The sequence below is a fragment of the Solanum stenotomum genome, chromosome 3 (assembly GCF_019186545.1).
Source record: "Solanum stenotomum isolate F172 chromosome 3, ASM1918654v1, whole genome shotgun sequence".
Taxonomy (NCBI): domain Eukaryota; kingdom Viridiplantae; phylum Streptophyta; class Magnoliopsida; order Solanales; family Solanaceae; genus Solanum; species Solanum stenotomum.
In genome coordinates, this window is record NC_064284.1 from 35,342,788 (window position 1) to 35,359,707 (window position 16,920).

Sequence of the window (16,920 nt, forward strand, 5' to 3'; positions counted from 1 at the left end):
GGAATTCAAGAACATTAAGCAGACAACCTTACACAAGGTGACCTCTGATCACACACCCATTTTGCTCCAAAGTGGGAACTGGGAACCTAGAAGATCTTATTTCAAATTTGAAAATTGGTGGCTGCAAACAGAAGGGTTTCTGGATAGAGTTAAGATGTGGTGGAATTCTATAGTCTGTGAAGGGAGGCCAGATTTTATCTTAGCTTTCAAATTGAGAGCCTTAAAAGATAAATTGAAGGAATGGGCTAAGACCTCCAATGGGAATTTAGCAATGCAGAAACAGAACATCCTTGCGAAGCTGGCAGAATTGGAGGAAATTCAGGATCAAAGAGTATTAACAGAAGATGAGACACTCTCAAAGGCAGAACTCCTTGTAGATTTTGAAAGCATAGCTAAATGTGAGGAAATAGCTTGGAGGCAAAGATCAAGGGTCAACTGGCTGAAACATGGTGACAACAACACCAAGTTTTTCCACAGATCAGCAAATGCCCATAGAAGATATAACAATATTGATGAACTAATGGTGGATGGGGAAGCAACCAAAAATCCAGAAGTTATAACGAAGGAGAATGAGAAGTTCTATCAAAGATTATATACTGAAACTGAGACATGGAGGCCAGCTGGAGGATGCAGGGCAGACCGCAGAGTCTCTATTGAAGACAATCAAATGCTTCAAAAGGAATTTGAGGAACAGGAGATATGGGAATGTGTGAAACTTTGTGCTGAAGACAAAGCTCCTGGCCCTGATGGATATACCATGGCTTTCTATATCCAATGCTGGGAAGTAATAAAGGGGGAAGTAATTAGTACCATCATGAATTTCCATGAAAGATGTTTCTTTGAGAAAAGCTTCAACTCTACCTATGTGGCTTTGATTCCTAAAAAGATGGGTGCTAAAGAGCTCACACATTTCAGACCTATCAGTTTGATTAGCAGTGTTTACAAGATCATCTCTAAGGTGCCTTTTCTCTTCATCATTGTCATGGAAAGTCTTAATGATATGTTGAAAATTGCTCAAGAAAATAGCTGGTTAAAAGGATTCAAAGCTTCACACAGGGAAGGCTCAAACTTGGAGATTACCCATTTGCAGTACGCTGATGATACATTGATCTTTTATGAGGCTAGTAAGAACCAACTCATTATTCTCAGGGTCATTTTTGTTCTTTTTGAAGCAATCTCAGGATTACACATCAACTAGAATAAGAGCTTCCTATATCCAGTTAATGAGGTTCCTAACCTAACCTCAATGGCTGGGGTCCTTGGTGGAAGTATTGGGGAGCTACCAACTGTATATATGGGCATGCCTCTGGGTGATCAGAATAGGTCTATAGATATATGGAATGGGGTGGTAGAGAAGTGCGAGAAGAGGTTGGTGAACTGGAAAAGTCAATATCTCTCCTTAGGAGGAAGATTAACACTAATCCATAGTGTTTTGGACTCTATGCCTACCTATATGATGTCCCTTTTCCCTATCCCTGATGAGGTCATTGAGAGATTGGATGTTCTAAGAAGAAATTTTCTCTGGGAAGGGAACAGTGAAACCAAGAAATTCCACTTGGTAAAATGGGATGCACTGATTGGGAGTAAACAAAAAAGGGGTATGGGGGTCAGGAACTTAAAAACTCAGAACCAATGTCTTATGATGAAATGGCTCTGGAGATTTGCTTCTAGTGAGTTAGCTCTCTGGAAAGAAGTAATCCAGCTGAAGTATGAAATGGCAGATCATTAGACCACCAGAATGGTCACTGATACTTATGGGATCAACCTTTGGAGGTCCATTAGAAACCTGTGGCCAAAGCTTAGAGAAAATTCCAGCATAAGAACAGAAGATAGCAGGAAGGTACTTTTCTGGAAAGACAAATGGTTAGATCAAGCCCCCCTAAGGGATTCCTTCAATGATATTTACACCCTAAACCAACAACAAAGGGCCATCGTGGCCGAAGTCTGGTCAAATCAGGGATGGAATTTGAGCTTTAGAAGACCTTTTAATGACTGGGAGATTTTGAGGTTAGTTGAGTTCTTCAGCAAATTGGAGCAATTCAAAGGAACTTCAACTGACCAAGATAGATTGGAGTGGAAAGGCCACAGTCAAGGTAGTTTCAGTGTGAAAGGGGCCTATAAAAAATTTAACCCTTATGATAATCAAATTGAGGACTGGCCTTGGAAGCTTTTATGGAAAGTCAAAATTCCTTATAAAGTTTCTTGCTTCACTTGGCTTGTGGCCAAACAAGTTGTTTTAACCCAAGAAAACCTCATGAAAAGGGGGATACATCCAAGTCCTAGGTGTTTTTTCTGTGAAGAAAAGGCTGAGACTGTAACCCACCTTTTTATACACTGCAGGATTACCCTTCAACTATGGGAAATGTTTCTAAGTAAGAAGGATCTGAACTGGGTAATGCCAAGGAAAATAGATCAGACTTTGAAGATTTGGAGCAGTTATGCTAACCTGTCAAACCATAAGGATAGGTGGAAAATTATACCAGCTTGTATCTGGTGGGCTGCTTGGATAGAAAGAAACCTCAGGTGCCATCAAAACAAGAGCAACAATATCCAGAAGATGAAGATGAAGTGCTTAGTTTTGTTTCATTTTTGGTGTAAACAGGAGTATAGGGAAGATCTAGAATCAAGTATGGATGTCTTAGGATCATTGTAAATTTTTGTTAAAAGGGTTGAAGATCTTCTAGATATTCCTCCTCAATTGTAATTAGGAAACCTGTAACTTGTTGTGGCAGGTTTCTGTTTTTGTGGAAATAGAATACAAGTTGTTACCTTCTCAAAAAAAATTGTGTAGCCTATTGTGGAAATCTATTGATTCGGAGTTGATGCCTCAGTTTGGTCCATTCCGGACTTGCTTTTTAATTTGAAAAAGGCTCGTGGGTTATACACAAATGTCTCATTTTTATAATGTGATTTCTTAGTTGACTAACGTTAAAAAATAGGATTTGGAGATGTTCACCTGTCTTAGACAAGTTCAAGTAGTGATGGAAGAGTTCAATGAGTTGATGCCTGGTACTACAAATATTGACAAAGCAATTGGGGTAACGTCGTAAGACGTTTTTTCTTTTGATACTTTCCAGGCTTCCATATTAACTTGACTAGGTGCGAACCAAATTTTGGCTAGCCTTATTGTCCCTACTGTGGATTATTTTCTCAATTATTACGGCTTGTTGAACCACCTATTTCATCCCGTCATACAGTGACATCAACCAACTCTTTTGTTCAAGTGTCTCAGACAGGAAATTCGAAAGGATATCATTCTTGGAAAAATTGGTCAAGATGTAGCTATTGTAACAAATTGGGCAATACTTTTGAAGTGAGCTATTCTTTTTTTTTTTTGATTTGCACCGGGTGTCCGAGTCTCTTTGAGCCCCGACTAGTCCCGGGGGTGCACAGGCCCTCGGCGAAGTGAGCTATTCTTTACATGGTCAACCTTCCAGAATGCTCATGTTGCTCGGACTGAATTCACTGATAACAGAAGAGATATCGGTGCTACTCAACCGATGTCAAACGGTACCTTATGTCCACTAATATTACCTCCTTTGAAAGTCAAACCTATTACCTACTTTACACTCTCCTCAACTAAGAAACTTGGCATTCTAAGGTTTTATCCATTCCATTTTCTAGATATTTTGTCATTGTTTATCTTTCCGCTCTATCTCCCACAGCTCCACCTCCACCACTCTTGACTTATCATCGTCTGCACTCATCAACCGTTCAAGACAATTCACAGACGACTAGATTCTTTCCCTATTGCAGACTTGTCTCCAGTGAGTCCTCTTATTGCCACTCAAAAAGGTTTTTGTTCTACTCGTAACCGTAATCCTATCTATACTTTTCTATGTTATCATTGATATTGTCTAAGCTATCATCGATTGTATCATCACTATCATTTGTTTCTATCCCTACGAGTACAAGTGAAGCTCTTTCTCATCTAGGTTGGTGACAGGCTATGATTGAGGAGATGTTTGTCTTACACTCTAGTAGTACTTGGGAGTTTGTTCTTGTATCTTCAGGTAAGTCTACCAGTGGTGTTTGTCAAGAAGACGAGTCTTTAAAGTATGGACAACAGGGAAGAGTAAGACTATGGTAACAAAAGAAGAACTTGACATATCCATTTCTAAGTGTGCACAACAAACACATGATATAGTCATCCATTATAACTATATAAGAAACTTGATGTAGAAAATGTGGGGAACTTTAAAGTATAGCACGCTTGTCCTTGAGATTAACAATTCAAAAAGCTTTAAGAGAACTAGCTAAGGGTTAAACTCTAAGTTGCTCGGACTCTTTACTTTTGGTGTCGCACCCATGTCGACACGACATGGGTGAGGGTGTGGGTGTGGGATTCGTACCTGATCTGGTCAACCGTTTTGGGTACTTAGACCAAATTTGAGGGAAAAATTCTAGATAGATTCAATGATTTCTCTAATCAAAACAAAAACTAAGGTGACATTGAAGAAAATAGAAGACCTTGTATACATAAACTTTTGTTGTCACTCCCTTTCCTTTTATCTCCTTCCAGAAGTGGCCTCTTGATCAATAATTTCTCCTCAATCTTCCACATAGTATCTCATAATTTAGGTTTTATAACTCTATCTCAAGATATTTGAATTTTTTTATTTTTTTATTTTTGAAACTGGTAACTTTGTGTCTATTATAGAAACAGATCAGTACATGGGCTGTACTAGGGCCATATTTACAAGTAAATCCAGATCCTATGATCCCATGTCTATAATGAATCTAACACATCAATAATAGATACAGGATCATTAGGCCGAATCTGATTACACCAAAAACATAGAATCAAGATACAATTCAATTTGATCTGCTCTATACTATTTTCTATGTTCTCAAAACACCTAGAATTTCTCTCCTTCCAGATTGTCCACCATATGCTGGCTGGTATGATTCTCCACCTACTTTTGCTTCTTGCCAGAACCCCAGCTTCTTCCCAACTTTGAAGGGCCTCTATAACCTTTCCTGGCATAGTCCAGGAGAAACCTTTAAGGTTTATGAATAGCCTCCAAAGCTGACATGTGATCTTGCAGTGAAGGAACAAATGCCGAACAGTTTCTGCTTGTTCTCCGCAAAAAACGCATCTCGGACATAAAATTATCCCCTTTTTCATCAGATTGTATTGTGTAAGGACAGCTTCCTTAGATAGGAGCCAAATAAAACATGATACCTTGTAGGGTATATTCACTTTCCATATAGTTTTCCAGGGCCAGTTGACATTCTGTTGATTGTGACTATTCAACCATCTGTATGCTTTGCCTACCCTGAAGGTTCCTTTGTCACTGCCCTGCCACCAAAGCTCATCTTCCTCTTCTTGTGTTCCTTTAAACTGGCCAATAGTGTTAAGGAAATCTGCAACTCTTGTGATTTCCCAGTCATTTACTTGTCTTCTGAAACTGATTTCCCACCCATCAGGTGTCCACATTCCTGCAATTGTTCTTTGCTGATTTAACATTAAGTTGTGGATATCTGGGTAGATATTCCTCAGAATCCCCACCTCATGCCAGTCATCTCCCCAGAAGCTTGTCTTTTCCCCATTTCTAACCTTAACCTTGGTTTTGATCTTGAAATCATCCCACAAGGCCCTTATAGATCTCCACAGATTCACTCCTTATGGGGAAAATACTTCCTTTGTCATCCACCTACTTTCTTCTTCATACTTGGCTTTGATGACTTTTCTCCATAACGGATGTTTGTCGTTAGCATATTTCCACAACCATTTCATTCTGAGGGCCTTGCTATGATTCTGCAGATTTTTAATACCCAAACCCCCATACCTTTTTTCTATTATACGATCATTCCACTTTACCAAATTGTAACCTTTCTTCTCCTTGTTTCCCTGCCATAGGAACTTCCTTCTGATTCTGTCCAATCTGTCTGTGACCCCTACTGGAATGGGAAATAGAGACATCATGTAAGTAGGCATAGCATCTAGGACCGAGTTAATTAGAGCAACTCTTCCTCCGAGAGACAAGTATTGCCCCTTCCATCTAGCCAGTTTCTTCTCACACTTTTCTATTACACTGCTCCAGATCTCTTTAGACATTGATTTAGCACCCAATGGCATCCCAAGGTATGTAGTTGGGAGAGCCCCAACTTGTCCACCTAGGATTATGTTTAGTGCCTCCATGTTATGTACTTCATTAATGGGATAAAGAAAACTCTTTCTCCAATTAATATGCAACCCAGAGATTCCTTCAAACAAGACCAATATTACTCTATATCTGAGTTGTTCGTCTTCTTCCCCACAAAAGATGAGTGTGTCCGAATCCTTGAACTCATATCCATACATGGATACGTATCACCAACAACAACAACAACAACAACATACCCAGTGAAATCCCACTAGGTGGGGTTTGGGGAGGGTAGAGTGTACGCAGACCTTGCCACTACCTCGTGGAGGTAGAGAGGCTGTTTCCGAAAGACCCTCAGCTCAAGTACATCAAATCCAAGTAAAAGGAGAGGAAAACAGTGTATAAAACGTAACATCCAATAAGAAAGTATATAATCAACAAAGGAGACAATAACATCAATAAAATAATGTAAGAAGTGAAACGCAGTAAACAACATAAGGCTATAGGTATCACCAAGAACTGCAAGTGCAAGGCTAGGACTACTACAAACGCTAACATCCCATACCCTCGCAAGGAAAGACAGCACGCTAACCCTACTAGCCTTCGACCTTAATACGCGACCTCCACTCCTTCCTATCTAGAGTCATGTCTTCAGTAATGTGAAGCTGAGCCAAGTCCTGTCTAATCACCTCTCCCCAATACTTCTTAGGCCTACCTCTACCCCTCCGCGTACCCTCTACAACCAGCCCCTCACACCTCCTCACTGGGGCGTCTGCGCACCGTCTCTTCACATGTCCAAACCATCTCAGTCTCGCTTCCCTCAGCTTGTCCACCACAGAGGCCACTCCCACCTTCTCCCGGATACCCTCATTCCTAATTTTATCGCTCCTAGTGTGCCCACACATCCATCTCAACATCCTCATCTCCGCAACATGCATTTTTTGAACATGTGAGTTCTTGACTGGCCAACACTCCGCTCCATACAACAAGGTCGGTCTAACTACCACTCTGTAGAACTTACCTTTAAGTCTAGGTGGAATTTTCTTATCACACAAGACTCCAGAGGCAAGCCTCCATTTCATCCAAGCAACCCCAATGCGATGTGTGACATCATCGTCGATGTCGCCACTTCCTTGGATTACAGACCCAAGATACTTAAAACTTTCTTTCTTAGGAATGATCTGTGTGGCAAGTCTCACTTCCACATCTGCCTCATCCAACGCATCACTGAATTTGCACCCCAAATATTCTGTTTTGGTCCTACTCAACCTGAACCCTTTGGACTCCAACGTTTGTCTCCACACCTCCAACCTCGCATTAACTCTGTCCCGCGTCTCATCAATCAGTACTATGTCATCCGCAAATAACATACACCATGGGACCTTCTCCTGAATAGACCGCGTCAACTCATCCATCACCAAAGCAAATAGAAAAGGGCTAAGGACTGATCCTTGGTGCAGCCCCATCTCAACTGGGAAATGTTCCGAGTCACCTCCAACCGTTCTAACCCGAGTCTTGGCTCCACCGTACATGTCCTTTATCGCCCTAATATAAATCATCGGGACACCTTTAGCCTCCAAGCACCTCCAAAGGACATTCCTTGGTACTTTGTCATAGGCCTTTTCAAGGTCAATGAACACCATATGTAGGTCTCTCTTCCTTTCTCTATATTTTTCTACCAGTCTTCGCATAAGATGAATGGCTTCGGTAGTCGATCGTCCCGACATGAATCCAAACTAATTCTCAGAAATGGACACCCCTCTTCTCACCCTCATCTCCACCACTCTCTCCCAAATCTTCACAGTATGGCTTAGCAATTTGATACCCCTGTAGTTGTTACAGTTCTGGATATCACCCTTGTTTTTATACAACGACACCATTGTACTCCACCTCCATTCATCAGGCATCTTTGTTGTCTTAAAAATAACATTAAACAGCCCAGTTAACCACCCTATACCTACCTTGTCCGCGCTCTTCCAAAAATCCACCGGAATCTCATCGGGTCCTGTCGCTCTTCCCCTGCTCATCCTACTAATAGCACGTATAACCTCCTCGATCCTAAAACACCTACAGTACCCAAAGTCCCGAAGTCTTTCAGAGTGCGCCAAATCACCCAACACAATGTCTCCGCCCCCTTTTTCATTTAAAAGTTTGTGAAAGTATCTTCGCCATCTTTGCTTGATGTTGGTCTCATCCACCAATACTTTGCCTTCCTCATCCTTGATACACTTCACTTGGTCCAAGTCGCGAGCCTTCCTCTCTCTTGCTTTTGCGAGCCTATACAATTTCTTATCCCCACCTTTGTCCCCCAGCTCGACATACAAGCGTAATCTTAAAATTTAGATCATAGCGGATACGCAACCGTATCGGACACCCGCACCCGAGTCCGAGCAATTTAGGTTAAATTAACTTAAAATGATAAATATCCGTTAAACAACAATTCCGGAAAAAACTATGCAAATTAGCAAGTGCATATCAATTAGCACCATAACACTCCCCCTTCACAGGAAATATATTGGAAAGCTAGAATTTATTAAGCACCCAATTCATGTTTAATAGAGAGACACATCCATTATGCAGAAAATGTTGATATCTGTCTCAGAAGAGAACTTCTTTCTGTAGTTCCCTTCATTGCACGAAAAGTTAGAAGAGGCTATATAATTGATAAGCTTATGCTAATTTAAACATGCTGAGGAGACAACTGATTAAAACAGTAGAGGCTTACCACCACTGCAACTCCAGTCTCTGCAAATCTAGGAATGCAAATAAGCATTACCATCTGCCCTTCTGATCCTGCAGATAGTAGTATGATCACACACATTCTCCAGAAACTTGAACAAATCAAAAATTTAAAACATACCTTTTATCAAGCGAGATTCATATTTATCCTGATTGCCAACAAAATAAACATGAGGACATGTTTCGACATAGAAAGGATCCCTATCAGTGAAGGGATAGCAACCTGGAAATGTAATGGATGAATATACCAACTCAGTTGGAAGAAATATATGCAATCAAATTGAATTGCAAACTCTTCAAAGAACAAAAATAGTCATTTTTTAGCTCTTCCTTTTCCAAGATCATCTATTTTGTGTCACCAACTCAATTTGCAATCTAAAAGCATGAATTTGTAAAATCAAAGAATAAACTGGGCAGAGTAGAAAACTTTAGGCAAGGAAACCACAATCATAAGAACTTCCAAGTGTAGCAAGGCAAAAGGTTTTGACCAAGGGTATTTGGTGCTGTTGGTGCTAGGTGTCTCCACCTCAATGTTCTCTCCATAAAGTCAATATTGTTGTTTGCCTCCGAATACTTGCCAAGATCATCAATATTTTGACCAGATGTACCTAGGAACCTGATGATCATGCAGTAACCATGCAAACAATGAATACATTTCTTTAACTAATAACTAATCAACTATTGAATCTTACCTGATGTTGTCAAGTTCAAAACAATGTGGATTCGTGCAAGATCTGAAAGTGTTATAAGCTGATGATCCAGGGAAAAGACATCTGTGGAGAGGCTGAAATTTAACAGATGATCACTGATAACCAATTAAACCTCTGAAAATCTAAAGAAAATGAATCAAGGAAAAGCTCTGACTGGAAGTATTAAAACTGTGCTAAGCAAGGAAGACCTGCTGTGGCAGGGAGAAATTTGCTGGATCACTGGACCCTGGCATGATATCCAAAGGTATACTTGCTGCAATCTGGAAAAGGAGAAAATCATTTTCTTAACCCATATTGTACAATTTGCACTAGTATGTTGGTTCCAATTTAGGATAAGAATACCTGAGTTAACAAAATATCAAGCTCTTTAATTGGCTCAAACAATCTGGACTGGTCCTTTGACCCCAAATTCTGCGACACAATCAACTTTTGTTAGTGTCTTGATGGAGACTAGGAAACTAGTCATTTGCAGTTCCGAGGAAATTCAATTATAAGAATTTGCAGCACATGGAAAAAGAATTTCCTTTTATCATTTTTTAGGGGAAGACCAGAGAAAAAATCCAATGAATCGAAGACATGAGTCCACGAAATGATCCTGTACTGATTAAATACTATTAAGTATCAACTCAGTTTGCACGACCATCAAAGGTTTAAGAAATTCAAGATCCAAAAGCAGCTAAGTTAATAACAATAATAGAAGCAAGACCTAATTTTGTATTCTGAAAAAGTAACTATTATTGGACATTTTTAACTATGTCACTGTAATATTTGTTAACCCTAGCATTTTATGATGACAAATATATTTGAATAACAATGTGCAGTCATTAATGAAGTTGTTCTTTGGACGAAGACACAAAAATATACAATGAAGATATGGTGCAAGAAATTCAAGATGTACAAAAATCTGAGCCTTGTTTGTCCAGGGGAGATGGACATGTGAAAGGCAAAGACTTCTAAAAGGGGGAAGATGACGCTGCCAAGATTCAAAAAAGAAAAAATCACTCCTGTAGAAGGAAGATTTGAGAAGCCGTGGCTCAAGGAAGAAATATCCTCTGAATATGGCAACCACGGATAGGACTTAATTATAAGAAATGAAAAAGGGGGAAATTTTCACTTCAAGGCTTCCTTTTTCTCAATGGAGGCTGTCTATGAGCACTCCAAAGGAGACCCTTTTTTCCAAATCAAGGTTGAACAAAGACTACATTCAGGCATGAGTACAACGTCAAAAAGTCGCTCAAGATTGGAATGATGCTGGACTGCAATCAAGGACGAGGATCATACAGAATCTCCAAGAGTAGTCAAGCAAGTCAAAGACTGATTTCCAAGTTACCAAGTTTCAAAAAAAGTAAGACTGATTTCCAGAACAAGAATCCGGTAGAATTAATGAGGACTAACAGTCAGAAAATTCAAGAGGAAGATCTCAGACAAAAGTATAAGAGAGAATTAGCAACAACATAAAGTACACAGCTTACTCCAGGAATCTCTCTTGTGCTTCTAAATACATGATAACAGTGTAGTGAAGTAAGAAGTGAGAAAAAAAAGGGAGTGAGTTGTGTGGGTTCTTTTGGGTGATCAAGTGAAAACTAAAGGGTGTGTTCATTGTTGGTGATCGAGTGAAAACTACATGATGGTCACGTTATTGGTGATCAAGTGAAAACCAACTGAGCCATGTCACTAGAAAACTACCCAAGTTGTTTTGACATTACATGTAAGTAATCCTCCATGGTGGTGAGTCGAGCAAGTATATGCCTATCTCTTAAAAAGCTAATATTGCTTTCTGCCTTCATCTCGCATTGAAGAGGCACAATTTTACAAATTCCTCTAGTTCAGGCCACCCGTAGGAGAATTTTCCTATGACAGCAAAATGCAAATTGCTTGTACAATCATGTTGTCCACTTCTTTTTATTCCCATATAACTATTGGTTCACCATGTACATACGTTATATCCTTGATGGGAATAGGGTTTGTAGGTTTAGAGATTTATGGGGTTAACAAGTTCAAGTATGAGGGTATTATGGGTGCTGGTGATGGTTCTCCACCGGGAAGAGGCAGCCATGACGCCTTCCAGCGTGACTCGTAGGCAAATATTAGGGTTCCGATGGGCAAATTTCTAGAGAGCCCCCAAAATTTTCCTTCTAATGATCGACTTTTAATTTAATGATAACTTTTATACTTGCTTAATTTGAATAAATAACCAGTATCTTTTGCAGTTCTTGAACCTCAGTATATAGTCAGCCTACTTAGACCAAATAGGGTAAATTTTTATTGCTTATTATCCCNCCCCCCCCCCCCCCCCCAGTGTTTTCAATATTCTCCTTCACCATATAATACCTAAATCTAAACAATGACTTGGCTGAATAGCTGAACTAAAATCTTACATCTATTTTTAACCATTAGAGAAGAAAGAGAAATTGTATAAATTCAAGGAGTTGAGGGCGTTCAACAAGGCCTTGCTAGGTAAATGGATTCGGAGGTTAGACGTGGAAGAGCAAGAATTATTGAAAAGAGTTATCACAGGGAAAAATGGCACTCATCAAGAAGATTGGATATGAACGAGTTTACTATACCATGTAAGGTAGCTCTTTCAAAAAGCATTATGGAAGTGTTGGAGAAGTTCTATAGCAATATCCAATACAGAATCAAAGATTGTACCAACAAATACCGTTATGTGATGGTTTTGAGTCTGTTAGAATTTCTTGCCGGCAAAGGAGATGAAGGAAAGTTCTATCGAATATAGAGTTTAGGTATCTGTTAGGAGAAACCTGTCAGACTGAGAGGTTAAAGAGGTTAACAATCTTCTCAGGCTGTTGTGAAGGGAGGAAAGGGAGTTCCCTTATCATCAGTAAGGATCCTCTGGAACCATTTTGGTCCGTTCATGACCAATTTATTAAAATTAAAGTATTTGTCTTTAAGTAAATTAGGGTTCTCTATAAGTATAGTTTCTCTAAATGACTAAATCTCACTTAACCCTACATTGACATAGAGGTCTCTAACTAAACTGAAAAGACTAGAGAAAGCTGGATCTAATGCAAGTGCGACAACAACAACAAGTCTTGGCACCAACCAGTTACTAGTGTTATTTCTTGTTGCCTTCATTTTTTCCATTTTCTAATGAGCAAAAGCCATACAAATTAATGTAGCACTTATAATCACAGAGCATCTGGCGCATTAAAACGAGCAATTGCTCAAATATGCTTCTTGGTATTTATTCTACATCTGGAACAGCAAATTGGCTGCTTTTATCAACAAGTTTAAAGACAGGGAGTAATGTTAGTAATTCTGGCATGTGAATGCAAAAATTCCTCCTCTATAATGAGAGGTAGCATTTCTCTGAGGTATAAAGGGAAAAGAAAATGGAAAAATAAGAGATGGAAAGTCAGAAGTTTGCTACAAGCACAAAAGTAAACATACCTGTCCATTGAGAAGTCCATGAGGAACTTCAACAGAGTTTCCAGCAATAACAACTTGAACTATTTGAGCTGCAATATTTTGTTCCTTTTCGAGTGGTACGTTTACAGGATAGCATAATATTAGTTAGATTGTCATGTATCCAATACTTATTAGTAGAAAGTAAAGCATAGAATACTATTGAACCTTCTCATCTCCTAAATGTCCAGTAATGTGATCAACTAACAGTTGAAATTGGAGAGGATTAGAAGAGCTTCTCCCAACACTCAAACCAGAGATGAAAACCACATATTTATCTTCACCTATCAAATCCAACAGAAGATGTCTGGTTATGTTCCAGAAAAAAAAAAAAGGAAATGAAAAAAATTGTTTTTCCCCAAGTTGAAGGCTGCATCAAAGAATTTGACACTTTTCTTGAGTCTACCAACCTTTTAGTTATGAAAAAAAAATCATATACAATTGATTATGCAATTACTGAGCTTCAAAATTAACCTGGACAGGCTGATGAAAATCAGAAATGAGCCCATAAATAGATGAGACATTAACAAAAAGAAATTCAAGACACTCTGTTTATTGATGCTGTCTTAGAAACAGATATATTCATTATAGTTGAGCCAGCAACGCATGCTGTAGTTACCATTACAGAGAGAGGTGACTGAGTAGTAAGAGGGCCTTGAAGGAAGTCGACATAAAACAAGATATTAGAGACTTTCACAATAAAATAAACTTAACTTGAAAAAATTGGACAGAAATTTAATTTTTTGAGATAAAGGTAAACCATATATTCACACAAAAAACTCATAGTGTCCACTAGATGCAAGCTGGAACACTCTTCCTCTGGTCTTCCTCGGCCCCTCTTCTTCCAATTCATTTCCAGTTGTTTAGCACTTCAAAAGCAGCCTTGGGCATTACCCAAGTCACCCTAGTATACACAAGAACATGTTCCACAGATTTACATCTGTTTTGCAGTGCAAGAATTGATGGTCATTGACATTTGTCTCTTGTCCACACATATAACACCTTGAGCAAATCTGTAAACCTTTTCTTTGCAACACTTCACTGGTGAAACGGGCTCTTCTCATCACCGGCCATGTGAAGCAAGAGACTTTGAGAGGAATTTTTACCTTCCAAGACCAAACTACTGTCAGTGATTGATTGTTATTCATTCCCCAGTAGCACGATTTCACTTTTCACAGTGAATACATACCCTCTTGTTGTGCAAATTCCAAATTGGCTTGTCAAGGCCAATGGAGATTCCTGAGAAAGCATTCAGTACCTACAGCAAACTTGCTACTCTGCCAACCTTCCAATCACTTAAGGCCCTTCTAAAAATTAGGTCCCAACCTTGAGGACTCCACACTTGAGAAACAGTGACATTCTATTGTAGGCTTAAGATGTATATATCTGGGAAGAGATTCATCAACTTATCTTCACTTCTGCATTGCTCATTCCAGAAGCTTGTCAACCATCTCCAACCTTGAAGGTCAAGTTGGTATTGAAGAGAGGCCACAATCTTCTGATGGTTTTCCACACAGAACAAGCCAAACGTTCAAGCAACTCCCTTGGTGATCCAGTGGTTCGGAAGCCCATACTTTGATGAGATGAAGCTGCTCCATAGGGTCATATCTTCATTGCAAAATCTCTGTAACCATTTCTGTAATAGACTAGTATTTTGTAGACCAAGTCTCTTTATACCTAAATCTCCTTGGCTTTTGCAAAGAGTTACGAGATCGGCATTTTACCAGATTGTACCTTTGCTTCACCTTGTTCCCTTACCATAGTAAAGTTCTCCTCAGCTGATTAAACTTCTTTTAAATGCTCCTTGGCGTAGGGAACAAACTCATCATATATGTGGGAAGGACATCCATTACTCAGTTTCAAGTGTCAGACTCCCCCCCCCCCCCCNGGATAAATACGGACTCTTCCACCTTGCCAGCTTTTTTTACATCTTTCCGGCACTTTAGTAGCTCTTGTTCATTGCACCCAGTGGCATGCCAAGGTATTTAGTAGGCAGTGAGGCTACTTTGCATCCTAGGTTATCAACTAAGCTTACATAGTGTGTTGGCCAGGATCTACTCTACTTCCACGATTCAAATTCATATTGTTCACATAGAATAAAGCATGCTTTTATCAAAACAATCCTAGGAAAAAGGGTAGGCTAAACTAAAGAAATTTTAGCTCGATTTTTTGGGCAGAATGCAGTATTCAATGAACACAAGCACATATCACTGGATAATGTCATAGACAACTAAACAAAGAGAAGTTAGGTACTTGACACCTAGTTGAATTGGCCGCTCTATTTGTTGTGGTAGGCCAGCCTCTAGAACATCTTCAACCAAAAATTCACCAGCACTAGTTTCTTTTCCATGCAATGCAATAATATTTCCTACGACGAAAGATTCACATATGTAAAAGCAATTCATTTCATAAGTCAAATAACTTTCTCCTATAGAAAAGCAGCGTCAACCAGTGACAACATCTCCAACCAAAAATGGCATTAGATAACCAGCTATAAAGCCCTCATTTATAGAACCAAAATCAGTTGCACAACAGTCCAGCCACATGACAGGATTGAGCTAAAGCTACTCACCTGTTACATATGTAGACGGCAGCAAACAACCACTTAGTTTGACTCTTCCGCTCTCATCTTCCAGAACTAAATTATCATCTAGGTGCGTAAAGTTATGACGTTGTACAAGCGGTGAAACAGATCTCTGTATAACCAGTTTGATTAGTAATCACTTAAAGAAGGGATATGTTAACACACAAGAACAAGACATATCTCCACAAGACTGGTTCTAAAATAAAACTTTAGCTATGAAAATCAACGTCTTATACCTCCTTAGAGTACTCATCCAGAATAGAAGGTTTAAGCTTCATGTGCTTGTAGAGTGTCCCAACTATAATGCAATCTTTGCCTTCCTCTAATCCCAGAACAGTACAGACTGCAAGGATACGGAAACAAAACACAAGGAAAAATGTAATATTTTGAGTAAACGTTCTAAGCACCAATAAGTAAGCTCTAAATGATTCCAACAATAGCAACTAAAAACCTAAATAGTTCAGTTGAGTAGTGAGCAACTTGCACTCTTCCATTCTTTAATAATGGACACAAGTTAGTGAAATGTCCATAAATACAAACGTCAGAACTCTTAATATAGTAGTTTTTTTAAAAAAACTAACCAATATAAGTAGCAGAAGAAAGATGACCAGAAATATTCACCAAAATATGGAGATTAATCAAACACAAGTGATAAAGATGGGAAGTACAATCATGAATTGGGAAGTTTATCAGGTTATTGAAGCCCTAAAAGACAAGAAAAAAGTAATTACCAGGTAAATGGGGTTTCCAATTGGGAATGAGAGAGTAAAGGAGAGTTCGCATCAAATGGAGCCTAGCAAAATATATTTGGCTGTATTGTTGACCCCTGTAAACCTCCTTCTGAATCCCAAAATTCTCATCCTGTTTTGATGAAAAGATAAAATTGAAAGTAAAAAAGAGGAAGTAGACTAGACTAGAGTAGAGAAGAATAAAGGAAGATGAATAAATACCAAAGATTGGTAAAGTGATTGTTTTCGGTGGAGAAGGTTCTTCTCCATTGATACCATGGCAGCAAAAATACTCTTCCCACTGCTTGCGCTATTAAAGTTTCCTACTTCACTTCCCTATGTACTAAACACAATAACCCAACGTTATAAATTTGAACGCACTATCATTTCTATCTATGTATATTCCACAAAAAATGACATAAATATTTCTTTAACTATATCAATAGATCTAAAATGGTTTCTTAACTATACATTTAATGTATTTAGTCCTTTAACTATTCAAAAACTTATTAACTTTAGTCTCTTAACTATATATTTACCGTTTTAGTCTCTTAACTATAAACTTTTCGATTTTAGTTTTTTAAGTATTCAAAAACTTATCCGATTTGGTCTTTGTCCATTTTTTTAATACAAATAGTTTAGGT

At 38.9% G+C, this 16,920-nt stretch overlaps 1 protein-coding gene across 1 annotated transcript in view; it reads right to left on the reverse strand.

Moving 5' to 3' along the window:
- The window catches only part of LOC125857440 (DNA polymerase delta small subunit), a 31,138-nt gene extending 14,496 nt beyond the window's left edge, over nt 1-16,642 (reverse strand). Inside the window, exons 1-13 of the mRNA XM_049537033.1 lie at nt 16,499-16,642; nt 16,280-16,409; nt 15,785-15,891; nt 15,537-15,660; nt 15,225-15,332; nt 13,133-13,248; nt 12,950-13,033; nt 9,881-9,949; nt 9,727-9,798; nt 9,521-9,612; nt 9,317-9,444; nt 8,950-9,051; nt 8,815-8,882 (exon numbers count right to left, since the gene is read on the reverse strand). Coding sequence (XP_049392990.1) covers nt 8,815-8,882; nt 8,950-9,051; nt 9,317-9,444; nt 9,521-9,612; nt 9,727-9,798; nt 9,881-9,949; nt 12,950-13,033; nt 13,133-13,248; nt 15,225-15,332; nt 15,537-15,660; nt 15,785-15,891; nt 16,280-16,409; nt 16,499-16,555 — 1,257 coding nt within the window. The 5' untranslated portion in view covers nt 16,556-16,642. The remainder of the gene's footprint in view (nt 1-8,814; nt 8,883-8,949; nt 9,052-9,316; nt 9,445-9,520; nt 9,613-9,726; nt 9,799-9,880; nt 9,950-12,949; nt 13,034-13,132; nt 13,249-15,224; nt 15,333-15,536; nt 15,661-15,784; nt 15,892-16,279; nt 16,410-16,498) is intronic.
- Between the last annotated feature and the right edge of the window lie 278 nt (nt 16,643-16,920).